Source organism: Gracilinanus agilis, chromosome 4 (assembly GCF_016433145.1).
Source record: "Gracilinanus agilis isolate LMUSP501 chromosome 4, AgileGrace, whole genome shotgun sequence".
NCBI classification, from domain to species: domain Eukaryota; kingdom Metazoa; phylum Chordata; class Mammalia; order Didelphimorphia; family Didelphidae; genus Gracilinanus; species Gracilinanus agilis.
This window is the reverse complement of record NC_058133.1, coordinates 159430570-159457322: the sequence shown is the minus strand read 5'-3', so window position 1 is coordinate 159457322 and position 26753 is coordinate 159430570. Positions and strand designations below refer to the sequence as shown.

General features: G+C 38.0%; 1 protein-coding gene across 1 annotated transcript in view; it reads left to right on the top strand.

Moving 5' to 3' along the window:
• PGBD5 (piggyBac transposable element derived 5) overlaps window positions 1-26753 on the top strand; it is a gene marked incomplete at its 5' end in the record, with an annotated part of 161532 nt that overhangs the window by 118785 nt on the left and 15994 nt on the right. The window contains one exon of the mRNA XM_044674991.1: window positions 22040-22220. Within this exon, the coding sequence (XP_044530926.1) occupies window positions 22040-22220 (181 nt within the window). The remainder of the gene's footprint in view (window positions 1-22039; window positions 22221-26753) is intronic.

Here is a 26753-nt window from a genome sequence, read left to right as displayed (position 1 = left end):
AGTAGGAAGTTTTGGGAGAGGGAGAAGTGAGTCCATGTGCTTTAATATAGAAGGTGCTTAATAATGCTTGTTGAGTTGAGGGAATATATACTTTAGGGCCAGGCAAGGGATAAGTTCAGTTATGATGCTTCAAAGGTAGGGGCAAGAAGGAGAGAGGAAGGGTCCAACATGATGAGTAGCATAGAGATGTTCACAGAGCACATCAATGGGAAAGCCCAAAGTAAAGCTTTCATCTTCATATTGGTGAGAGTTTTTAATTGCTCCCACTTGGAATGTTGGCTAACTGGTAGAGAAAGCTGGAAACATTTTGTAAAAAATTGTGTTAAAAATATAATAATTTTTATTATTTATCATTTTACAATAATATTGGTTAATTATTCAAAGTAGTGGTCCCAGTGGTAGGAAAGCCTCTGATCTTTTACAGTCTGAAGTTCTCATGGTTTAGTGTCCTTGAATTCAATTCTGGAGAGATGACTCTTGATCTTAGAGGCACATAAAGGCTGTTAAGTCTCCTGTGTTTTTGGCCTTGTAATCTGCTGAGAGAGCATGAAGTGAGAGGATTAAGTCAGCATGATGACTCTGAAAAATAATAAATTAATGTCTTTAGTTTCTGAGAGTTAAAAAATATGGTCACATTATGCTTTGATACTTTGAAGCATTCTGATTTTTTTTATGCTTAATAAAGGACACTGGCATTCCCTCTGTACAGAGGAAGCTCATGTCTATTCTACACTTATGTAGATCTATCAATCATTAAGAACTATTTAAGCACCTACTATGTATCAGGCACCATCCTAGCACAAAGACAAAATAGATCCTGTCCTTAAGGAGCTTATATTCTATTGGCAAAAGAGTGTGCACTCATATAAGGAGAGATACAGTATGTAGAAAGTAATTTCTGGGGGAGAGGGAATTATAATAATAATAACTAACTTTGATATAGCACTTTAAGGTTTGCAAAAATATTGTCTCATTTTATTCTCATAACAGCCCTGGGAGTTATGTGCTGTTACTATCCCCATTTTACACATGAGGATGTTGATGCAGACAAAGGTTAAGTGTCTTGTCCAGTGATATGAATTCAGGTCTTTCTGATTCCAGGCCAAATGTCCTATTCACTTTGCCATGAACGTGCCTAATAGCAAGGTGGGGATGAGAAAAGGCACCATTAAGAAGCCATATTGGTGCTGAGCTTTGAGCTTTGAAAAGAGATTAGGCATTCTAAGAACTAAAGATGAGGATAGAGAGAATTGTGAGTTTAAGAAATAGCCTGTGTTAAGACACTGAAATGGAAGATTGAATGTTGGTCACATCAGGTCATACCTAGACTATTTGAAAGGAAGATGGTTTCAGTGACTTGCTGTAACCAAAAAATTTCATGAGCTGTTTATTAGCCTTTCTGTATGTATCTGAATTTTTTTAGATTAGCAGAGCTCCCAGAGCCAGTACTCCACTGGCTTAATGTTTGAAAACCTAGGATCATCTGGGACCCACACCAATAATAAAAGGACGACTTTAGTAGATGATGGCGAAGTAATCAAAAATTAAAAAAAAAAAAGAATTAGATAGGAGGCCATGAAATTAATTTATATTGGAGTTGTGAGTTCCAAAAATGTTACTGTCCTTTTCTATAACCAGCCTTTTAAAATATATGGCTTCCTTGTCCTTTCAAAAGTTTCTTTTTCTTTTTTTTTTAAACCCTTACCTTCTATCTTAGAATCAATTCTGAGTATCTGTTCCAAGGGAGAGATGTGGTTATGGCTAGGCAATTGGGATTAAGTGGCTAAGCTAGGAAAAGTCTGAGACCAGTTTTGAACCCAGAACCTTCCATCTCCAGATCTGGCTTCCTCTCTCTCCACTGAGCCCCCTAGCTACTGCCTTTTCCAAAAATTTCTTCAAAGAATCTCTAAAAGAAAAAAATGACTTTTGTACTCTGACATCTATTCCCTCGTATAGCATTATCTCATTCATCATTTGTCCATGCCAAGTAGCAGGGTATAGATCTTAATGAATCAGATAATATTTAACCCAGCCTATGTTAAGACTATGAATATGTAGCTGGAAGGAGTTCTCAATAAGGAACCTCATGCCATCTACAAGAGGCAGTGATTAATGGATAGGGAACTGAGCTTAAGTCTCTCCTCTAAGCACTGGTTGTGAGATACTAGGTAAGTCACTTAAACTTTCAGAATTACCTCAAGGTAATCTCTAAGACTATGGGTGGAATTATTAATGGTTATTACTATTAAAGGAAGTTTCTCACTGAGATCTTCCTAAACCAATAAAAGTCATAGATATCATTTTTTTTTGGCTTTTTCCCCCCAAGAATTTAAGTTTATTTATTTATTTAGTTTTGAACATTTTTCCATAGTTACATGATTCAGGTTCTTTCCCTCCTCTCCTCCCACCCACCTCTCATAGCCAATGAGCAATTCCACTGGGTTTTACATGTGTCATTGATCAAGACCTATTTTCATATTATTCATATTTGCACTAGGGTGATCATTTAGAGTCTACATCTCCAATCATATCTCCATCAACCCATGTGATCAAGCAGTTGTTTTTCTTCTGTGTTTCTACTCCACAGTTCTTCCTCTGAATGTGGATAGCATTCCTTCTCATAAGTCCTTCAGAATTGTCCTGGATCATTGCATTGCTACTAGTAGAAAAGTCTATTAGATTTGATTGTGCCACAGTGTATCCATCTCTGTGTACAATGTTCTCCTGGTTCTGCTCCTTTCACTCTGCATCAATTCCTGGAGATTGTTCCGGTTCACTGGAATTTCTCCAGTTTATTATTCTTTTCAGCACAATAGTATTCCATCACCAACAGATACCACAATTTATTCAGCCATTCCCCAATCAAAGGGCATCCCCTCATTTTCCAATTTTTTGCCACCACAAAGAGTGTGGCTATAAATATTTTTGTACAAGTCTTTTTCCTTATTATCCCTTTTGGGTATAAACCTAGCAGTGGGATGGCTGGATCAAAGGGCAAGCAGTCTCTTAAAGCCCTTTGGGCATAGTTCCAAATTGCCTTCCAGAATGGTTGAATCATCTTTTGGCTTTTTTGATTAAACTGTGTTGATCCTTTTGATGATGAAAAAAAAAAAGCCTTGTCTTCATTTCTGCTCAGTAAAGTCTGATAGCATTTCTATTCAGGAAAGAGGAAGGAAAAAAAGCAGACATACTTATTATTTGAGTCTTTGTACATTGTTCAATCATATAATATTAGACATTAAAATGAATATATGTTGGGGGCAGCTGGGTAGCTCAGTGGAATGAGAGTCAGGCCTAGAGACAGGAGGTCCTAGGTTCAAACCCGGCCTCAGCCACTTCCCAGCTGTGTAACCCTGGGCATGTCACTTGAACCCCATTGCCCACCCTTACCACTCTTCCACCTATGAGACAACAAAAAATGAATATATGTTGAGCCACAGAAGAAATACTAAAATTGAGAAACTGACTTCAAGGAGTTTATGATCCAGGGAGGGGAAGACAAATACACATAACACATACACACAAGCAAGACTGGATTTGGTCTCTCATCTGACACTCAAAAGTAACAGCTTGAGACCTCAGAGTACAGTTGACTAAATCTCTGTGTTCTGAGGTTTTAGGAGTACACCTCAGGGACTGTGTTGGCAAACCTATGGCACATGTGCTGAAGCCTGCCAGAGAGGGCTGCTCTCTTCCCCCTCTCCATGTGCACCTGAGGACATTCCTCTCATCAACTGCCCTTCTGCAAAGCAGCCCAATTGGAGCATTTCCTCCCTCCCCTATCTGGGGTAAGGCTTGGGGCTCACATGGCATGAGGGTTGCAGTTTGGGCACTCAGTCTATAATGTGTCTAAAAGGCTCATCATTACTGTTCTAAGCTCTTTCCTTTAGCTCACATTCTCCCCAATATCAATTACCAGTGCAACTTATTATTTCTCCAGTATAGCAGGAACCAAAGTATAGAAATACTTCCCCTGAAACAGGGCTTACTTTATGCTCTACTATCTCAGTTCCTAGGGAGAATGGGCTCAACCTTAAAAGAGTTACTAATAAAAAAAAAACATTTGTTCCAGCAAAATGTTAATTCCTGATATTATACAACCCTCAATTGCAACACATGGCTATCAGGTTAATCTGCTGTTGGGTTGGCACTCTCCTTAGAGCTATCTCCTTTCTGGATGCAGTCAGTATGGCCATGGCAATCTTTGCCCTATTGTGGAGCTTTTGCTGGCTCCTCCACCTTTTCAAAGCTCACAAGGTAGAAGTTAGGTCTGCTCTGGTGGAGGGAGACCTTAAACTTGTAATGCCCCCAAGTAATTCTTTAAAACTATAATTTGAATTACTAGTAGAAGTTCCTCATTGAGGCCTCCCTAAATCAATAAAATTAAAAATCCATTTTAAAAAAGCATTTTAATCCTTTTGGTAATGGAAAAGCCTTGTTTTGAGTTCTGATTAATAAAATTTGATAGCACTTCTCTTCAAAGAAGGGGAAGAATAAAGGCAGAGATAAAAATGACCAAAACATCTGCATCTACCCCATTCGGAGGCTTACAGAAGTTCTTTCTTGCTCGCTATCAAGAAAAAGAATGATCTGGTTTCTCCACCCACCAGACCTTTTTGCATGAACTCTTAGTTCCACTTTAGTAGCCAATTAAAAGATTTAAGATGGTAGGAAATAGTTATAGAATACCTGTGCATGCTCAGAATGAGGGTTGGCAGTGACCCTCCATCACATTATCATCATTCATTTCCAGAATAAGTCTTGCCAAACCTCTCACTCAGGTTAGCAGCAGGCAGTGCCTCCTAAACATATTCTGATGACTGCTGGCTAGACCCCTCCTCATTACAACCATAAGTCAAATAGTTAACAATACAAGAATCAGTGTAACATTACTGACAAAAAGAGGAAACAATTATGTAGTGGTTGGAATGCTAGATTTGGAATCAGCATGAACTTGCTTCGAATTCCTTTTTTTTTTTCAGGTTTCCATTGACCAATCAACTATTCTATAGAAACAGGCAGCTATATATTTAGTTTCTAGAGTACTTGAGCCCTTCTGTCATAATGCAGCTTTTAATTCTGGCAGCTTTCTTTTTTCCTTTGCAGTCTGACCTGAGGTTTCTGGCTTCACTGCTCTTGTGTTGGAAACATGCTTGGGTGATTGTGGTGGTGGGGGGTGTGTGTGGATAAAGTAACCAGCTTTGGAGGGCCTGAATTGCTGATTTCAATGCTGTTGTTGACCCCCCTGACTGCTTGCTATTCCTAGAGCTCCTAGTTTTCATTATGTATTAGTATTCAGTATTATTGTGCTTGGTCATGACCAACTTGAAGCAATGGGGTATTGGGATCTCCATCCTCGTAAGACTTAAAAACACCTAATTGATACACAATTTTATGTCAAGGGACAGCTGGGTATCTTAGCAGGTTGAGAGCCAGGCCCAGAGGCAGAAGGTTCTGGCTTCAAATTTGGTTTCAGATACTTCCTAGCTGTGTGACCCTGGGCAAGTCACTTAACTTCCACTGCCTAGCCCTTACCACTCTTCTGCCTTGGAACCAATACAAAATATTTATTATAATATGAAAAGTAAGGGCCTCATGTTTTTTTTAAAAAATCATATTTTCTCAGAGCTCAAATATGCATTTGTATATGTCATTATATACGTATAAGTATATTTGTATATATGCATATATGTATAAATATACAGATTCCAGCTGTGGTAATATATATACAATGTGTGTGTAGACAATCATATACACATATATGTATATTGAATACTTATACTCTAAAGAGACTTGCTAAATGAGAAGTAAAGATTATAAAAATGCCCATGCAGAAAACTCACATTTGTCCAGTGGTTAATATGGATATATCCACTCTATATCACTAGGGATGATCTAAAAAAAAAGTGATTTTTTAATTGCCCCAGCATAGAAAAGAATATTTTTTTTAAATCTCACCTTCCATCTTAGAATCAGTATTGTGTATTGGTTCCAACACAGAAGAGCGGTAAGAGCTAGGCAATGGGGGTTAAGTGACTTGCCCAGAGTCACACAGCTAGGAAGTATCTGAAGCCACATTTGAACCCAGGACCTCCTGTTTCTAGGCCTGACTCTCAATCCACTGAGGCACATAGCTAACCCCCCCCCACCCATTGGAAAGAACATTGTCTGTTGTTCAAAGGAGTCACCTTGGAAGGTTATACACTTAATCCAATGGTCCTGCCATTGCTCAAATCCTTTCTGAAGTAGATCTATTGAAATTACTTCCTGAGATTGTAGCAGAGACTTTTTAATATCCTTAATGGCAGCTGATCTTTGTCTACTGAGAGTGGGTTTGACTTTTTGAAAGAACTTGGAGCCATGTCAGTGGCTATGATTTGTCCCAATTAATCCTTTGTGTCTCCCCGTTGCCATTTTCCTCCTAGCTCCTGTGTCTAAAACCACTGTGACTTCAGTTGACTTCCAGATTCCCTAGGAAGAACATGCAATCCTTTGATTAAAACCCTTTCTCTCCTGTGATGCTGAGACATGCTGTTTGCTTACCTCTTTGTAATAGGCTGGCTAGAACCTGGAAACATGCCAGTGTTCAGAATAAATACATCCTGATATAGCAGATGGATTATCTAGCACAGTGGTCTCCAAACCATTTTGATCACAACCCTTATCAGTATACATATCTGTGTATATATGTTTATAAATCATGCACCTCTAGCATGTATGTATTTACATGTTTATATGCTATATAAATGTATTACTATTCTAAAAATTACATGCATTATGAAACTTATGTAAAATATAAATTAAAAAGGATGAAATAAAGATTGGTTGATATTTGATTCTAGAGTCAATAGGGAGCCATGGAAATTTATTAAGTAGGAGAGAGACACAGTCAGACACACAACTTGGGAAAATCACTTGGGTTGCCTCAAATACTCCACTTCCTCCTTTGGTTTCTCTGGCTTCCTTTAAGACCCAGCTACCACCATTTTGCTGGTAGCATCTTCCCCTTTGAGATCACCTTCCTTTTACTTGTTATAGCTTGGCATGTTGCTAGTTATTTACTTTCTCCCATTAGACTAAAAGCTCCAAGAAGACAGGAACTGTTTTTCCTTTTCTTTCTACACACAGTGCTCAGCATGTTGCCTGATATATATTAAGAACGTATGTTTATTGACTGAGAGACATGAAGCAGAAAGACCAATGGAGAGGCCGTTTCAGCAGTTCTAGGAGAAAGATGATAAGGTCCTGAAGTTAGCATCTGACTGGATATGACACTGTTCGGGTGAGGGGGGATTCTAGATACCTGGGGTGAGGGAGAATGAGGAGTTTAGGATAGTAATAAATTTGTAAGCCTGAGTGACTGGAAGGATAGTAGTATCCTTCACAAAAATGTTATTTTTGTTCTTCAGTTGTGTCTGACTCTTCATGACCCCATCTAAAATTTTCTTGGCAAAGACACTAGTATGGTTTGCCATTTCCCTCTTCATTTTATAGATGAGAAAATGGAGGCCAACAGGGTTAAGTGACTTGTCTAGGGTCACTGTCTGAGGCCAGATTTGAACTCAGGAAGATGAGTTTTCCTGACTCCAAGCCTGATACTCTATCCACTGCTCCACCTAGTTTCCCTTAACAGAAATAGAGAAATTCATAAAGATGGATGAGTTTTGAAGAAAAGATAACGTAATGAGATCTGCAGAATAATTCATAACCAAACCATACCTGCTTATCCTGTGGGTCTTACTCTGTGCCACCAAAAAAATTAAAAAGTGGGATCAAAGATCTTATCGGCCATGACCTAAAGTGCCGAGCCCAATAATACTGCAACCATGAGGTGATGGGGAGGTAGAGAGGGACCAGGTTGGAGGCAAGCTTGTGTGGAGAATTTTATCTCTCTGTAGGTAATGGGTAGAATATATGAAACAGCATGAAGGAAGGAGGCGGGAAGAGGGATCTGTGTTGAAAAATCATGAATGAAGCTTGTGAAGCAGTTGCTGGAAAGAAGTCCATGACTGGCCATCGTTAGGAGGAAACCCATCTCAGCATTTGCTGAGTAAATTCTCACATGCCCTTTGAAACCATGCCATGGTCTTCCACTTTGGGGACCACAGATCTAGCATCCGACTGAAAACAAGAATGTTATGCCCTTCATATCCTGAGGATCACTAACAATTTCATGCTAATGCACTCTTCTCCTAAGAGGGAGAATTTGCCCAAAGTCCCTGGCATCCCTGGGAAAGCACTTAAAATATGTATATTTCAGCATATTTGAGGGAATCAAGGATAGCTGAGGGAATCAATTAACAAGGTATGTAGCTGCCAGAAGTTCCAAAGCTGCCTGGGTCACTCCCACTAGGGAAGTTTTTGCTATCAGTTGGCTTCTCTAAAAGTGAGTTGATGTTGGTTTGCTTCCCAGAAACCAGATATTCACAACATCCCTCCTCTGGTGAGTCTTAATTGATTGGGGCTAATTAGACCTCTAAGTTTAATGGTCTGAGAGTATGGTGGTGAAGTTAGCCCTTGTCCCTTCCCTAGAAGCCAGTTGATAATCATCACAGAATCATAGAATTTTAGCAGGGGAAGAGATCTTAGAAATAATCTATTTCTAAGTTTGTAGTAACACAGACCAAAGGTGGGGAAAAAAACTCAGAGATTTTCTATTCTATTTAGGCAACTAAACAGGGGTTGTGCTGGATAGATAGAGTGCTGGACTTGGAGCCAAAAAGATCTGATTTCAAATCCTGCTTTAGATGTTGACTAGCTGTGTGACCCTGGGCAAGGTGCTCTCTAAATGTGAGTAGTGAGCATTATGGCCCAACATCACCCAGCTAGCTCATTAATGAGAGTGATTGAATCCCAAACCATTATTCCAAGGCCATTGACTTTTGTTTTCATCAGCATAAATAATTTTCATTTTAAAATGTCTTTGCTCAGTGTTTATTCTCTGGGACTACTGTGTTTCATTGGGTTATTGGAACAGGAGATTCCAAATCGTATCCCCCAGAATCTTAGGGCTCTTTAGAAGTTTGCTTGGGAGGGATTTCATAAGTGAAGCTGAGCTTCGTTTCTATGAAGTTTAACTGAATTTCTCCATTTTCAAATTTTGTAGGAAGCTCTCATTTCTGAGTCAGCTTTTCTTCTCTGATATCCAAATTGCAGTCTGTCCTTTACCCACTGCAGCCTGAGCCCATGCACAGCCATAGACTGGCCCCACCTCCCACCACCCCCCACCCCCCACCCCTGCCAAAATGAACAGCACAGGTGCTGCCTCCTACAGGCCAAAAATGTTCTACACTGTTTTACTGGAACTCAGAAAAGAAACTAAACAAAAAGAGCAAATTCCATCTTCTCACTCAGGATGCTGCTCTCTTCATTCTCTTTCTCCATTGGTTCTTTCCCACCAATGTAGAGATAGAATTATAAAAAAATAAGAGTGGATTGAAGAGAACTTGAAGGTTGTCTTTAAGAGGCTAGCATGGGCACATGCTAGGAACTCTGAAGAGAGGATTCTGGAATGCAAGGGGAGAGGAGGAAGTTTGAAAGTTACCAGGGTGACCATTTCCTGTCCGAGGCTGAGGAGAGAGGAACAGCTTTGGTCAGCTATCTTTGCCGGACCTGTCTTTGGAAGAAGTTTGGAGAAGTTCCTGTTTCAACTGAAATACCTTCTGAGAAAACTCATCTTTACTTACTGTGTTTCAATGAATTGTGGGGGAGAGATTTACCTAAGATCTTGCCTGTGGGGGTCTGAGGTTTCAGCTCAGGACTCTGATCTGACTAGGTGGACGCTGCCATCTTGAGCCATTCCTAGCACAGTCTTGGAGACAACTTTTAGAGAATAACTGAGGATTTTAGCGAGGTAGTCTTAGGCAGATTTGGGGGTCAAAATCTGGTCAAATCAGGGAGCTGATAGGGAGCTGGAAGACCTGAAGCGTTCATCATGTGATGAACTTAGATTGGAGGGTGTGAGTGAAGGAAAATTAGAGTTAGGAAAACCCTTTTCCTAATTCTATAAGATAAGTCTCTTTGTTTGCCTCCATGGCACAGTGAATGATTAGAGTCACAAGGGAATAAGAAAGATGGAAAAATGGAAAGAAGTACAATATAATTTGACAATAAAATAGGTATAGTGAATGAGGAAAGAGGAAAAATCAAATTCTTAATTCGTAACCCTAATCTAAAATAAAATTAGATACTGGTTTGTTACGTAACATCATTTTCAGGGTTTTGTGTGCTTCTGTCTCAGTGAGGTAAAGTGAATTTGCTTTCCTCTCTCTAACAGGGAGCTGAAATACCCAGACACCACAACTGGGTATTTAGACAGTTCCCTGGGTGGTTAACAACATCTATCCAACTTAGTACCTCAGTTATAATCCATTACTTCATGTGGCTGCAAACATGCTTAGTTTATCCCAATCCAACAAAAAAGCCTTTCTTGATATTTTCATTTTATGCATCTACTATCTTATCCCTTACTTCTTTTTGAGTTAAAATCTCCTAAACTTATCATTTTACACACACACACACACACACACACACACACACACAACCACCAAGTACTTCCCAAGATCTATGACTTCATCCATGTAGGTACTCCCTGCATATACATGGGTGACACAATAACTCATTACATATATATGCATATATAAAAGGATAAAGCACTTAGTGGTCAATTGTCCATTGATAAGAATCCCTGAGATTGCCAAGGCTGGTCCCAGACAGTAGACACAGAGCTAGCAGCCATGCCTGAATGAAGGTCATTCAGTACAGCCAGGGCCATCCCCAGTTGTCCTGATATTTGTCTTGCTATTATACTTCCATGAAGGAGAAAGTGCTTACTTTGGGGTGGCTGAACAGAGGGGTGGAGCATGTAAAAAATGTCTTCAGGTGCTGTAAAGAGGGGGAACAGAGCAGCTCCCCAAGCGCCAGCTCTGTACCAGTACCATATCTTAGCTTAGATTTCCAGATTAGGAGATCACTGGAGACCTTCAAGAAAAGTTTCAGGAGAGTGGTATGAACAGAATTCAGTTCACAAGGAATGGAAGTAGATAAGTGGTGAGGAATTTAAGATTTTCCTTTCTAGGGATTTTAACACAAATAAGAGGACAAAAGGGACAAAAATCCATGGAAGTGATCAGCCCTAGAGTGGTGAAGCAAAAACCCTGAACTTTTGTCCTTTGTCATTGTTATGAGTTATTCAGACAATGCAGGTCTTAGCAAATCCAAGTTTATTTTCCATCCAATGGAAGTTGGAGGCTTTAATATCATAAGGTTGCAATAACAGAAGGCTGCAGGACTAGAGAAACTTGGGCAACCTGGAGCTGATTATTAAACTTTAAGTGTGAACATTTACATCTCAGAAATCAACAAACAGTACAAAGCCAAGGCTTGAATTATTTTTTGATTGAAGTCTAGTACTTATGAAAGTGATGGGAAATGTGTAATTAATAAAAATTAAACTTAAAAATCTATCCTATATTTTTAGAGAGCCGGTTGTTAAACATTTAAAAGTTAATCTCTGTCTATATGTCTCTGGGATGAAAGTAAGATCCCAGAATTTGGGGGATTGGGGCTACCCCCCCAGTCACACTAAGTTCATTTCCTTTCTAAGGAAAAATGAAACCACAAGGTAGTGGTTGTGAATCTTGGGGACTGTAAAGGGCCATGGTGGGGAAATGAAGATGAATCAGGTAAGGGGGAGAATTGTATTGATTGTTTATGGGCTGCTCTAAATCCTTTCTATGTTTTCTGAGAGAAATAAAGTTATGTAATAAAGTCTGTATCTGACATGCACTTTTAAAGTGACTTACAAAGGGCCTTTTATATACATCTGCAGAAACCTAGACATATGCTTGCTGTATAGAAGCTATATTCTAAGGTTCCCAGGGAGGAGGACACACACACCAAAAAAAAAACAAAACATAAAAAAACCAACCTCAGGAAAGTGAGCCAAAGAGATAAAACTCTCAGCTACTGCCAAGATTTTTTTCCTGGTCAAAGCCCTTATTGACTTAACTAGCAACAATCATTACTAAGAATTTTGCTAAATTTCTAACTACTTGTTGGTTTTAAAGGACCATTTAAAAAACAAAACAAAAACAAAGCAAGAAAACATCCCACACAACATAATAGAATTACTAGAATTTCCCAAAGGATGTGTCAGGCAGCTCCTGCATTCCATCAAGAATGATGGATAATGAAAGGAGAGTAGGAGTAAGTGAGGTCACCAGATGCAGGGGAGATGATATGTTGCCAAGATTTTTGGCTGCTGCCAAGATTAAGCCTGGTCAGTGTAAGTCCATCAGTTGTTTATCTTGTATAAAGTTTGTTTCTATATATTTGCTTTTTGTCTCTCCCATTATACTATAAGTGACACGAGAGCAGGGAATGCCTTTTACCTCCTTAGCATAGTGGTAAATACTAAGTGGCACACAATAGGCACTCAACAAATGTTTACTGACTACCTGATTCCTCTGAGCCACTGATTATAATTTACCTAAGGAAATGGCAGGATCAAGGGAAGGCTATTGAAAAATGTGTGTGTGTGTGTGTGTGTGTGTGTGTGTGTGTGTGTGTGTGTGTGTGTGTGTTTAAGATAGGTAAAACCTATTTTTAGACAGAGACAAAGGAGACAGTAGATAGGGAGAGATTCCTTATGGGTACCCAGGAAAGTATGGAATTAGTGGTGCAAGTGGAAAAGTGAGCCTGGCAAGGAAATAAACCACCTCATTTCCTGAGACTAGATAGAAAGGGAAAGGGATATGTGAAGATATACAGAGTTTCTCATGTGTGGCAGAAGAGAATTCACCATGGAGGACCTCAGTCTTCTCAATAAAACAAGAGATGAGGTCATCTGCTGAAAGAATGAGGTAAAGGAAGGAGCTTGAAAGAGATACTTTGAAGAATATGATAAGGAGTCAACTTGAAAGAATAAACAGATTGTCCTGCAATGATGGGGACCAATTTGATTTTAGATAATATGAATTTGTAGTGAACTTGGTCCTTATGATTTTGTGATTTCCTTGAAATAAGAGCAGAGAGAAGATATTAAGAACGACCTAGGGTTGAACTTTTAGCAGAGTTTGAAGAACAAAAAAGCAAGAAGATTTAAAAAATGGGAAATTGTACCTTTTCTTGTTAATATTCCCTAGTTAATACTAGGTTTAAGACTGAATGAAAGTGACACTAGAGCAAGAGTAATGTGCTGAGAGAATTGGAAGTGATGAAGGAACTGGGATTGTGTTTAGGATAAAGAGGGATTGGGGGAGAGGGATTGCAGCAAGAGAGGAAGAAGGACAGGAAATTATGAGAAGGGAATTCCAGAGTTCAGGAATTTGAAAGTAGAAGAGTTTGGGCTGATAATGAGGTCTAAGGTATGATTATTTTCATGGGATGTTGAATTAAAATGAAGGTGGAGGTCATAGGACTTGAGGAGGTTGATAAACTTAGAAACTAGAGTGTTCTAAAAATCATCAACATTAATCACCAATGATGAGGGAGCAGATTTCAATGGAAAGGAAGATGATGAACTAAGAATTCTCTGAGGAGAGAGAGAGAGAGAGTGGCTTGTAGGTCTATAGATGATCTTAAAAATGAGCAGTACATACTGATAGAAAGAGATGGAGTGAACTTCAGAAGAGAAGTTGATGAATGGGAGATGAGAGAAGGAAGGTCAATAAGTTTGGATTAGGGTGCAGAGTATGCCGATTCCTCCTCTTGTCTCCTGTGGGGAGCAGGATGAGTAGAGGGGGAGGGAGAGAGAAGGTTCATCCAGCATTGGAGTATAAGAGATATATCTCAGGATCATAAATCTATAGCTGAAAGGGATCTTTAGAATCCATATAGTCTAACACTCTCTTTTTGCAGATGAGAAAACTGAGACCTTAAGAAGTTGTAACTTGGAAAAAAAACTTTGCAACTTTCCCAAGGTCATACAAAACAATATGTAACAGAAGTAGGATTTTAATTTGGATCCCCAACTTCAGAGTCAATGTTCTTTTTCCTGTAGTATGCAGAATATAAGCATGTAGTTATACCTAATCCAGGTTGCAGTGAGCTTCAGAAGATGAGAGGTATAGAATGAGTTTAGAAAAAGAAGAAAAATGAAGGGAAAAGAACACATTAATAAAATATTTACCTTTAACAAATACAATTTTTAAATAAAAAATAAAACCCTATAACCATCTCTTACAGGAGAAAAAAATGGAAGGTTTGCAAGTGGAAGAAATCTCGATCAGAAAAGCTAAAGAGGATAGAAAGAAGAGTGTGAGGGGAAAGTAAAGATGAAAGGTTGCTTACCCAGGCAGAAGGTATTTTGAATCATAAAGATTAGTGTAGCATGAGAAAAGAATTTGCTAGCTTGAGAGCCAGAGGAATATCAGGTACAGAGACAATAGTAGATTTAATTGGCTCCAAATTAGGTATTGGCTTGAGATTGTCTCTGCAGATCTCCTAGTCCCTGTGGATGCTCCCTCATCTGCTTACTGAGGAAGAGGGAAGGATCAGCCCAAGGCTTTTGTCTACAATCTGTTATACATGTTGTCCTAATATTGTGTGCCTTTTATGCCATTAAATTTTGATCCTAGTGTCATAAATGTTTGTTTAATATAAAGATTTTGTGACTGTAGCAACTCTGAAAAGCTCTGTATTTTTTCTGGCTTTAATCAAATTTAATCAAATTTGGTGTCCTTCATAAGTATTAAAGTAACCTAAGATAATTCAGTATCAACAAGTTTTTATTAAATATCTGCCATGTGTTCAGCCCTTGCTTAGGGCTTAGAAGAAAGGACTTTTTAACCATCTAAATATATGATGTTTGAATGGAATACTCTAATTATCCTTAAAAAGAGAAAAGGTCATCATCTATCTCAGAAGGCTTAGAGATTCCTTTGAAAGAAGAGGGATGGACCCAGTGATCCTCCCTCCAACCCTTAGGCATTCACTCTTTTTTAAAAAAAATTAGTAAAGATTTGCACCTGAAAATTAATGTTTTTCTTAATAGGCATTTAGAATCAATGGCTTTAAACACTCTTTTAATCAGGCTAGCTAAATCAGGGAATGCAGTGGGATGAGCTCTCATGTTCAGTTGTGAACTACAACTGACACAGCTGTTTCTGTGTGAATGGAAAAGTTAGAAGGTAATGGTAGATGAACTCATGGGCAGCCTTATCTGGAAGCTTACTCTTCTCTTAATATTGAGCCAGTGGCATTAGCCCCTTATCCCTAAAATTTGGCCATTATATTGGAATTGGTTTGAATGCTTTTAGACTTGGGGAACAAGGAAAGGGAGAGAAGTTACTTTTGATATGGCTTTCACCAATGCCTTTTGATTAGAGTTTTGGAGATTTGCACAAAGAGTTTATCATCTGAAACTTGGATTTCCCCATATTCCAATTACTTATCTAATTACTTTGATAAATGCTTAAAGGGAGCACCTAAAAGAGGAAGCAGTAGAATAGGGTAATTTTTTCATCTTTATTAATAAATCTGATGTTTACAGATAGTTTTAAGGATCACAAAGTGCTTTCCTCACAATTATTCAGTTGAGCAGGCAATGCAAGTGTAATTAGCCTCACTTTATAGATGGAGAATTGGAACTCAAGGAAATAAATGGTTCCCCCATGATCAAATAGCTAATATTGGAGCAAGGTTCCAAACCCATATCTCCTGACTCCAGGTCCCACTGCCACCTGCTGCCTCTCAAAGAAAGTTTCCATTGATTTAAATTAAATAAAGGCAGTTTTACCATATGGGGCCAGTTATTTAATCTATTTAGGGAATTGGGGTATTATTCAGTAAATTACTATCAATGTGTTTTCTCTATACAGAGAGCTCAGCTACATGTAACTCTCATGGAGGAATCATACTGTGGAAAAAGGTTGCCCTTTGTGATCAAGTATACAAGTTCGGAAGGGTTGCACAAGAACTGATGAGAGAAAGGAACATCCTTATAACCAGATAACTCAGATCTCAATTTTGGAAGGGACTCAAATCATGTATTTCAATTAATGCTTAAATCGAAATCTCCTGACACATGGTTCACCTCATTTTGAATATCTCCCTTTAGAAAAGGGGAAACCATTTACCACCAAGGCAGTCCCATCTATTTGGGAAATCACTAATTAGTAGGAAATTTTGCCTTGCATTGAGCCCAAATTTTATCCTCTAGAATTTTCCCCCATTGCTCCTAGCTTTATCTTCAAGGACAAAATAGAACAAATTCTTTCCTTGGTGTGTTGGCAGGAATACAAAACTTACAACAAAAGAGATCCAGGTCTGAATTCTGCCTCTGATATTCATTGTGAACATGAGCAAGTCGCTTAAATTCTCTTAAGCCTTATTTTCTTCATGTGTAAAATGGAGATAATAATGTAAGAATCAAGTTAGATACAAAACAAAGCATTTGCCAAACATCATTCCTTCCTTCCACTGATCCTTGTATGGTATGATTTTCAGTCCCATCACCATTCTGGTCTTTCACCACTAAATGCTGTCCAAATTGTCAATGCTTTTCCTAAAGTGGCACTCAGAAATTAACCCAAGGTTCCAGATGTCTAAACAGACTATGGTACACTGGAGCTATGACAAATTTTATTCTGAATGAAGCCTAAAATATTTATTTTTAGCTACTACGTCATACTATGTTATTTTTTAATTAATGTATTTATGCTTTTTTACATGACACTTATTTCCCTCTACACTGCCCTTCCCTTGAACCACCCCTTGTTGTAGAAAAAAAAAGTCAAGCAAAATTAACACAGCAACTACACCTAGCAACATGTATCATATTCCACATCCTTAGTCATTTAATGTCTAGAATTGTTTTAGTAATGGATTTTATTCTGTGTTGTGTCCTTTTTTGAGTGAATTTTTAAAAATCAAATGATCATAGTCATATATTCTCTGGCTTCCTTTATTCAGGGACAGCTAGGTGGCACCATGGATAGAGAGCCAGGCCTGGAGTCAGGAGACCTGAGTTAAAATCTGACCATAGACATTTAATAGCTGTCCCTCTGGGCAAGTCATTTAACCCTGTTTGCCTCAGTTTTCTCATCTGTAAAATGAACTGGAGAAACAAAAGTCAAAATACTCCAGTATCTTTGCTAAGAAAACCCCAAATGGGATCACAAAGAACTGGACATGACTGAAACAACTAAATAACATCAGTTTATATAATTCTTTCCATGTTTTTCTATCTTTATTGTGGAATAATAATATTCCTTGTGGAATAAAATACAGAACATTTTGTTCACCTGTTTCCTATTTGATGGGCACTTGCTTTTTTTACATTCTTGTTTTTTGCTATCACAAAAAGTATTTCCATTAACATTTTTGTATATGTGGGAATTTTCTTTTTCTTTGACTCCTACTCCAAGAGTTTCTGAGTCAAAAAATATTAAAACTTGAACAACTTTTTGAATCATTTCAAATTGTCTTTTAGAACACTTGAACTGATTCACAGATTCAGTTGGAACTGGGAGTGAAGTGGCTTGAGAGCTGGGCCTGGAGCCAGGAATCCTTGAGTTAAAAATCGGACCTCAGATACTCACTAGCTGTGTGACCCTGGGCAAATCATTTAACTTCTATCTGTCCCAGTTTCCTTAACTATAAAATAGGGATAATAATAGCATTTACCTAGCAGGATCTTGTGAGGACCAAATGAGATTACATTTTCTTAGCACAGTGTTTAGTAGATAGTAGTTGCTATATAAAAGCTTATTCCCTTCCCCTTCATATCCAAAGTACTCCAATGGCATTCAGGTCAATACAACCCCCCCAAAAAAGCTTAACCAGTAAAATATGTCATTGCTAGGAAATTTAATGGAAGAAGAACTATTTGATTGCTAAATATGTAACTAAAAGTTTCCCTAGCTCTTCCTATTTATTTTCATAATTGAATAGTTCAGGGAGAGATAGTGAATGTTGCCTCAATTTAGGTTCAGGAATTGCTTGCTCTTTATAGTAGTAAAAGTTGAATCAGAACAAAGGACTCAAGGGCATCGTTCCATATTTTCTTAGTTCATCTCTTTTATTCTTCTAAGGCCTGAGTAAACATACATGGATTGATCATGATTTCATTTCCAAAATTTTTCTCTACCCCATCTCCTTTTTTTCTCAAACATATTTATCAGGATTCAGGATGTTAGACTTTCTAGTCCAGGCCCCTCATTTTAAGAGGAGAACAATGAAGCCAAGAGAAGTCAACAAGATTTGTCCTAGTTCATCCAATTAGAGAGTAGCAAAACTGGGATTTGATCCCAAGTATTCTGATTTTCAATCCAATGTTCATTCCAGGACCTCAGACCTCCCCTCTCTCTTTATTCGCTAACTGAAAAAACAAAACAACCTCTAGAGATTTTTAAAGGCAGAATAATTGATAGAATCTTGGACCTGGAATCAATCAAGAAGACCCAAGTTCAGATTCAGTCTCAGATACTTACCTGCTGAATGACCCTCTTCAGGTCACTTAAGTGACTCAGTTCAATTCAAATTAGTAACTGAGTGAACCAATTTAGCCAACTGGTTTGGGTATGGGTATGCTTTGTATACCTTGCTCTGGTGCTAGTCAGGTCTACTATCTAAAACCATGACAGTCCTGGCAGCTGAAGAACCCTGTTGAACTCAATGTAAGAGGCCTCTGTCCAGCAGTGACTTCTGCAGTGGGTGCCAATTAATGCCCCTTATAGAAAAACCTTGATAACTAGTATACATATTCTTAGGAAATAATACTGAGCCAGTTCAGCAGCTCATTTCTTATCAGCCAACCTAGCATGAGGTTTTTGATGGTGTAACAAACAAAATCTCATATAATCATTGCCTTAATCTGACTCTCCTGGTTCTTGGCACCACAAGTAAGTGTTACTGGCTTCCAGTTCCATGGAGCTCATGAGTTGAGTTAACATTTGGTATAATAATTCCTCCTCTGTAATTTCCTCCAAGATCGTAGAAAGAGGACAAAACTTTATTTTTAAATCAAACTTGATTATTATTAAATTAATATGATCTAATTAATAAATTAATATAATTAAATAATAGTATTATTAAATTAAAACTTTATTATTAAATTAAAACTTAATTTCATTTTTGCCACTGACTTATTATATGATCTGTGACAAATTGTTATAAGATCACAGATCTACATCTGGAAGGGACTTGAGTGGCCAAACTAGTCTAACTCCCTCATTTTACAGATGAAGAAACTGAAGCTGAGGGAGAAATTATTTGCTCCAGGTCACACAGATAGCATATGTCAGTGGTGGAATTTAAGCCCAGGTCCTCTAATTCCAGAAACTGTCTGGTAGATAGAAAAGTATTCCTTTCCTTCTGCCCTCCATCCCTCCTTCCTTCCTTCCCTCTCTCCTTCCCTCCCTCCCTCCATTCCTCCCTCCTTCATATCTACCTTCCTCTGTTTGTCCCTCCTTCCTTCCTTTCTTCCTTTCTTCTTTTCCTCCCTTCCTTCCTTCCTCCCTCCCTCCCTTACTTCTTTCCTCCCTCCCTCTGCCCTCCCTCCCTCCCTCTGCCCTCCCTCCTTCCCTGCCTTCCTTCCTTCTTCTGCAAAATGAAGGTAACGATTCAAATAAAAGATTCAAATAAAAAATTCAAATAGGATTTGGGATTGGGAAGAACTTTAAGAAATCTACTAATGTGACCCACATTGAGGGACCAACATCACACTGCTATTCAGAGCTGCCTTGTGGCTCTTGTAAAGAAATATTTGCTCTGGCCATACTCAGCATATTATCCAATGACCAATTCATTATTGCCAAATTATCGTAATCACAAATGTACTTTGTCTGAGAGCCAGGGACAGTTTCCTGGGACTCTTTCTATGTTAATTTTGTATTTACTTGGGATGATGCCAGTCTTTGAAATGTTCATTTTCCTTTCTCTTGTGTCCACCATTTCCTCCTTACTAGCTTTTCAAACCTCAGGGTTCATGGCACCAAAGCTCATTTCCCTCACCATGATGAATCTGAAGCTTGGAAACAGTTTAATGCCAAAGTATATAGACATATCTTAGTATGTCAGATGCATGGTCCATTCATCTGACATTCTATTAGCAATAGAAAGCAATGGGAGATAGCATGGGTGGACATGGATATCCTGTTTCTTGGCTGCCTTTAAGGTTAAGCTCTTCCAGTTCCCTTAGCCATTTATGTCTGTATTATTAATTTCTCCAAACCCTTTAAAAATCCATTTCTGTTCCCCCCCCCTCAGTGCTATATTTTATAATGGATGCTAAAAGTTTATTGCCCACTGTGTGAAATAGCGCCATACTTCTATATTTCTCTTTATATTGTTTTATTTGAGTTTTAAAGTATATCCCCTTCCCCAAATCTTAGTATTTCAGAATTAAGTAAATGAATCTCTATCTCTAAGTATTTTATAGATTTCACTCAGCTTCCCTCAGTTTTTTATGACAATATTTCTCTTTATATTGTTTTATTTGAGTTTTAAAGTATATCCCTTTATTTTTCTTTATGTTGTTTTATTTGAGTTTTAAAGTATATTCCCTTCCCCAAATCTTAGTATTTCAGAATTAAGCAAATGAATCTCTATCTCTAAGTATTTTATAGATTTCACTCAGCTTCCCTCAGTTTTTTTATGACAATATCTCCTAATTACACTGTGTTTTAAGGTTTACAAAGAATTTTCCTCATCAACACAAACTACAAATGGTACAAGTATTCATATTCCTATTTTTTAGGTGAGAGAACTGAAACTCAGGAAGATGAGTCTCCCTAAGACGGGGAGTCAGGTAAATTGGGGCTCCCTAGGTGATGAACCAGAGTCAGCATTGGACCTGGAGTCAAGAATATCCTCTGACCTCAGACACTTACTGTGAGACTGTGACCAAGTCATTTAATCTCTTTCTGCCTTAGTTTCTTTATCTATAAAATAGAAATTAGAATAACACTTACTTTTCAGGGTTGTTTTGGGGATAAAATATTTGTAAAATGCTTTGCAAACTTTAAAATGAGATAATATATACAATACATAAGTAAATATAAATATATAACATGATATATAAGTAATTTATATAAAAATGCTAGTTACTATTATCCTTAGAAATGGTTTCCTAGGGTCATACAACTACTGAGTAACTGAATTGGGATTCAAACCTAGGGATCTCCTGATTTTAGGATAGATATTTGTTCCACTACAGTATTCCTCCTTTCTGGTATAGAGTCAAAATTCTAAGACTCATAAAGTCTAGAACAGTTTTTTGTTGTTCTTCTAGAAGCTTGGCATTGCTACAGTTAGATATGAGGAAATTAGATATTTTTGTCCTGAAAGACCATGGAAATGGACTCTTCCTTTGGAAACCTGGCTTTCTTTAGTAAAAATAGAAGTACCCTATCTGCTATAATCAATAATTTATAAGTACTTCGCCTTTTCCTCAAAACATCTCAATGCTCAACACTGCTCCCCAAAAGTTATGCCTCAGTGATTCCACTTTGTATGACTCCATTATCATTTTTAGTTGTATACCTCTATTAATTTCTCACCTTTGCACATATCTGTTCATCTTGTGTAAGACTATTGTTTGATTTCATTACATTAGAGTGTAAATTGTTAAATCTTAAATAGTTGCAAGAAAATCTCCTCCATAGAACTTGTTTATATGAGAGGATTTTCTCCTATGACTTCAGCTATAAGTAATGCTAGCTGTGCCCTGATTAAGCAGGAAATTACCAAGATGTAGATTAGTTTTTCAACTCTATCTTGATCAGTATCTTTCTAAACTGAAGCAGCATATTCTGAATCTTGGACTTCCTGCATTGAATAATAGGTGTGATGTCCACACCATCTTGAAGATCAGAGTTTTTTTTATTGAAAGCAGACCTCCATGAGATGGGCCATGAGGTGGTGAGAAAAGGAGCAACTTAAGCTTCAGGAATAATTTACCCAGGGTTATAGTTCTCTTGGTAGTAGATTCAGGGATCAGAAACCCAGACTTCTTATTACCTAATCACTATCATAGGCTAAACTGTGATTAAGCTAGCTTTATCTTGTTTTCTTTGTATGTTTCTTTCTCTTAAAGATTTATGTCCACCTGAAAGAAGGCAGTGGGGCAGATGGTCTGGATACTCTGAAGAATAAGCCCCAACTCCACAGCATGGTGGCTAAGAGCCTCTGTCGGAATGCAGCAGGCAAGAATTGCATCATCTTCACAGGGCCCAGCATCACCAGCCTGCCCCTGTTTGAAGAATTTGAGAAACAAGGTTTGAGTTGGCATGATCTGTTCTTCATGTGGATTTTCCCTGAAAGCAGTTGCTTAAAAATTATTGAATGAAGTCTCTGTGAAGAGATATGGTCAAAGATACACATGGTCCTACATGGTTAAACTTATAGTATCAGGAGCCGCCTTCAAGACTATGTCGATAAAACTCTGCCCAAGGTTCTGGTGCTATTTCTTCATGTGTGTTCTATTCTTGGTGACTCTGACCACCAAATAATTAGCTCCTAAGAATAGTTGATGAGGAGGTTATAATTATTTTTTACAGTTATACTTCTTTAGTTAGCACTTTGGGCAAATGTCCATAAGCTCCCACCAGGTTGCCATGATAATCCTTCCCAAAATAGAGTGTTGCTTCACAGAAGAATGCAGGTTAACTCAAGCAACAATGAAACTGGCTTCACAAAAGTTTGGGAAGATGGTTGGCTTTTCTCCATTGTTGTAGTGGATGAGAAAAGGACTGCCATGGTTTGCTGGGGGTGAAGGAAAGAGGAGAAAACTAGCTCCTTGGCCAGCTGGGAAATTTGATGCCATTCTAAAGTTTGGCACACATTTCGGGATCATAGCTGGTCCTCTCCATCATAATCCAAGGAATCTCCATTCATCCTATGTCAGGTAATGAAATATTAGACATAGTAGGGATAGGCATCAGGCAGCAAGGTGGTTCAGTGGATTGAGTGCCCAGCCTCACCTCAGACATTTACTAACCTTGTGACTAGGCAAATCACTTAATCCTGTTTGCCTCAGATTTCTCCTCTGTAAAATGAGCTAGAGAAGAAAATGGCAAACCATTCTGGTTTCTTTTGCCAAGAAAACTGTAAATGGGGTCATAAAGGACTGGGCATGACTGAAAAAAACAACCAAACAAAGATAAGGATAGATTAGGATAAGGCCTTTCTATACCCATGATTTCATTGCTATAAAGCCTTCCAAGGTGAGGAAACTCACTGTTATTGCAGGTCTGCATATTTTCAGCAACACATAGTCTTAGAAGGTTGTTTAAAGTATTGAGAACTAAATGATTAGTCTTGGGTCACACAACCAGCATATGTCAGGGGCAAGACTTGAACCAAGATTGGCTCTCTGTCCACTATTCATGTCACTCCTCTCAGGAATAATGATTGACTAGAATTCTTTAAGCCCTTCAAGGGGGATGAGTTTGTCAGCCCCAAAAGACTTACATATCCAGAATTTCACACAAATTGCAAACTCAGTAGAAGGGCATGAAGGCAAGAACTTGAGGGGAATATCAAGAGCAAAAGCAAGCACACAGAGTTCAGAACAGCAGTAAAGGCTAGACAATTGGAATTAAGTGACTTGCCCAGAATCACACAGTTAGAAAGTGCCTAAGATCAGATTTTAATCCAGGACCTCCCATCTCTGGGTTTGGCTCTCTGTCTACTGAGCCACCTAGCTGCACCCCCCCCCTAATTCTATATTCCTTTTGCCAGTTCCTCAAAGATCTTGTATTTTTATCAGTGTATGTACTTGACATGGAGGGCAACCTCTTTATTTTATTAGTCCATAAATAGCACTGGCCAAAAGAATTCATTACCTGAATGCCAAATTTCTGATGACATCTCTTATATCTTAACTAGGTTTGTTCTTGTCAGTATAGGATTATAGGTCAACATAGAAACATGAGTTTAAAGCTGGAAAAGACTTTAGATACCAGTCAATCCAGGAATTCTTCTTAACTTGGGGGTCCAAGAATTTGTGTTTGTAATCCAGTGTGTCCCAAAAATCTTCATGCAGTTTTAAATGATTAAAGCCTAGGGACTACATGAAGACATTTGGAATACTCTGTGTATTTTGATAAATTATATGACTGGTTTCCTGTATAATCTTATGTACTTTACTTAATATGTTTTAAAAACATTATTCTGAGAAGGTATTTATAGAAGGCTTCAGCAGATTGCCAGAGGGGTTCCTGACGCACACACAAAAAAGATAAAACCCCTTAATCTAGTCCAACCCCTTCATTTTATAAATGAAGTAACTGAAATCCAAAGAGATTAAGAAATATGGCTATGGTCACACAGATGCTAAGGAGAAGACCTGTACTTTAAACTTAGGTTCTTGAGTCCAATGGTCTCTATCCAGGGACTCTTTTTTAAATAGTTATTTTCCAGAGCTTCCATAAAAGCTTTTCTAACTTGACAAAACTTAACCATCCATTTGCATAGGATTTGAAGTGCAAGGTCATCTCTGGGTCAAGATGAGGCATTGGAATAGGAGGCCTTTCAGAAATGTATATGATGTACTTCCTCCACTAATACAAATATAGATTATCTGAAAGTATTGTTTTAAAAAAAAAGGTAAAGATGTCTTCCTTTTGATCACCTCCCATTTCACCCATTCTTTCACCAGTTTCAACTATAGATTGGGAGCCAAATATTATTTTAAATGGAAAATTGCCCACTTAATTAGTTGGATTGTGATTCAGCTTCAGACTCTTTGCGGAGAAGGTCAAGTTGAGATGTTATGAAAATGTCATCCTCTGTGGAGTAGTCATGGAATAATCTCATGAGCCAGTTTCAGAAACAAAAACTCCACTGATGCAAATGAGTGGGCTGAATTGCAATGCAGCTGCCAGTCTTCCAGAAGGCTTATGCTATAGTTGCCCTAATTCTACAAAAGGGAAGAAATTTTATTGAGGATTATGGGTATCTTGAGTTAAAAACTTGCATCCTTAATTTATTCAATATCCCAGAAAGGACAATAAGTGATACCTGGTCCCCCAGCAGACCACCTCTGCCCTCAGCTGTTGTCATATATGACCTTTGTCCTTATTTTTTTACAAGTTTTGGTGGGGAAAATACTGATTTTGAGGTCAAAGGACCTAAGTTTGAATCCTGGTTTTACCACTGATAGACTATATGAAGTAATTTAAGCTAATTTAGAGTTCTAGGATCTAGGTTTGAAGGCACCTAGAAGGCCATTTAGAGCTCTCCAAGCCTCTTTTTCCTCACCTGAAAATGAGGAGGATCCTCGATATAAGGCTGGAAGGAGAATAAATGACTTGTCTAGATCACCTAGGTACGAAGTTCAGGAATAGGACTTTCATTCAGATCCTCTGATTCCAGGATCCCACATTGCTTTCATGGTTCAACGAGATGGCATCCGAGGTCCCTTCTAACTAAATTGATGGCCCAGTGGTCTAATTTCAGTCATTTAGGTGGGATACATAGGGTTTTCCTCAATGAAAGAAATTATAGGATTTCAAATTTGATTTTCCAAAAAAAGACTGAATTATAGGTGAAAATATTTCAGGCCTCTTTTTGGAATCCACTTAGACTGTTCAGCCCTTTGCTGAAACATGATGTGACTCTGTGTAAATTCAATGTACCACCTCTATGACCTTGTGTGAAAGAAAAATGTGTGCCTGAAAGTTTTATTCCTGCTGGGGTACAAATAGGACCGCTTTAAAACAGAATGAACCAACTTGCCGACACATCTATATAAAGGAATATGGGGATGTGAGCATAGACTTTCTAGGCTTCTGCCTTCATCTAACATGAGCATGAATTTCAGTTCCTCCATGTTTGAACATCTTCCAAATTGTTTTTAGCTTTGTAATATTTTCGAGAATCATACAGGGAAGTATTTCTTAGTAGACAAGAATAATAGATTCTCATCTCCTGGATGCTTTAAATCATTTTTAAAAACAGAATTTTAACTCTTGTCATTCATCTCCTTTTTTCCCTCTTTTAATAGATATTTTCCTACTCTAGAGGTGGGGAGAGAAATTATTCTGAGTAAATTGCTCTGGCTGCTATTGTATATAAAGGAGTATCCTGGATTCATTCCCACTCTGGGGGCTTGGTAAGAGTGGTTGAAGAGGTATGAGCAATGATTAAGCATTCATTCACTCTTACTTTTAGCAAAAGGCTCATTCATACCTCTTTTTCTGCTTTTATCAGACACCTACAGCATCTGACAAATTTGGTGGTGGAGTGTGGGAGCATTTATGAGAATAAGAACAAGAAAAAAATCTCCTTTTTTGGCCTCAGAAATAGTTGGAGGAAGGAAAGATTCTTGAGTGAATTTTTTAAAATATTTTTTTAAATTACTGACCTATCAACTAGTGGGTCTAAAATGATGATTTATCTTTAGTAATCTAAGGAGAAAAGAGGGATGGGATAATAAAAGAGCTAATATTTATACAGTATTTTCAACCTGGCAGGCACTACACTAAGCACTTTACAATTATTATCTCATTGAGACAAGAGAAAACTTTCCCTAAAATCTGGTTGGTGGACCAATTTGAAGTCCCAAAGGAGAGATTATAGAGGAAGAAGTAGAAATGGAGAAACTTATCTGATTCTCTCTAGAGAATATAGGTTCAATTTCATAAATGTTGTTTTCAATATTAGTTTCTTTTTATGAGGTAGGTTGGTAAAAGCTGAAGAGAATGCAACATGCTTGTGGTGAAATAACCTGGACTAATTCACAAAAGTGACAACAATCTGTACAACCTTAGCTACTAATTCTACTGGCTTTTTTTCAATTACTTAAA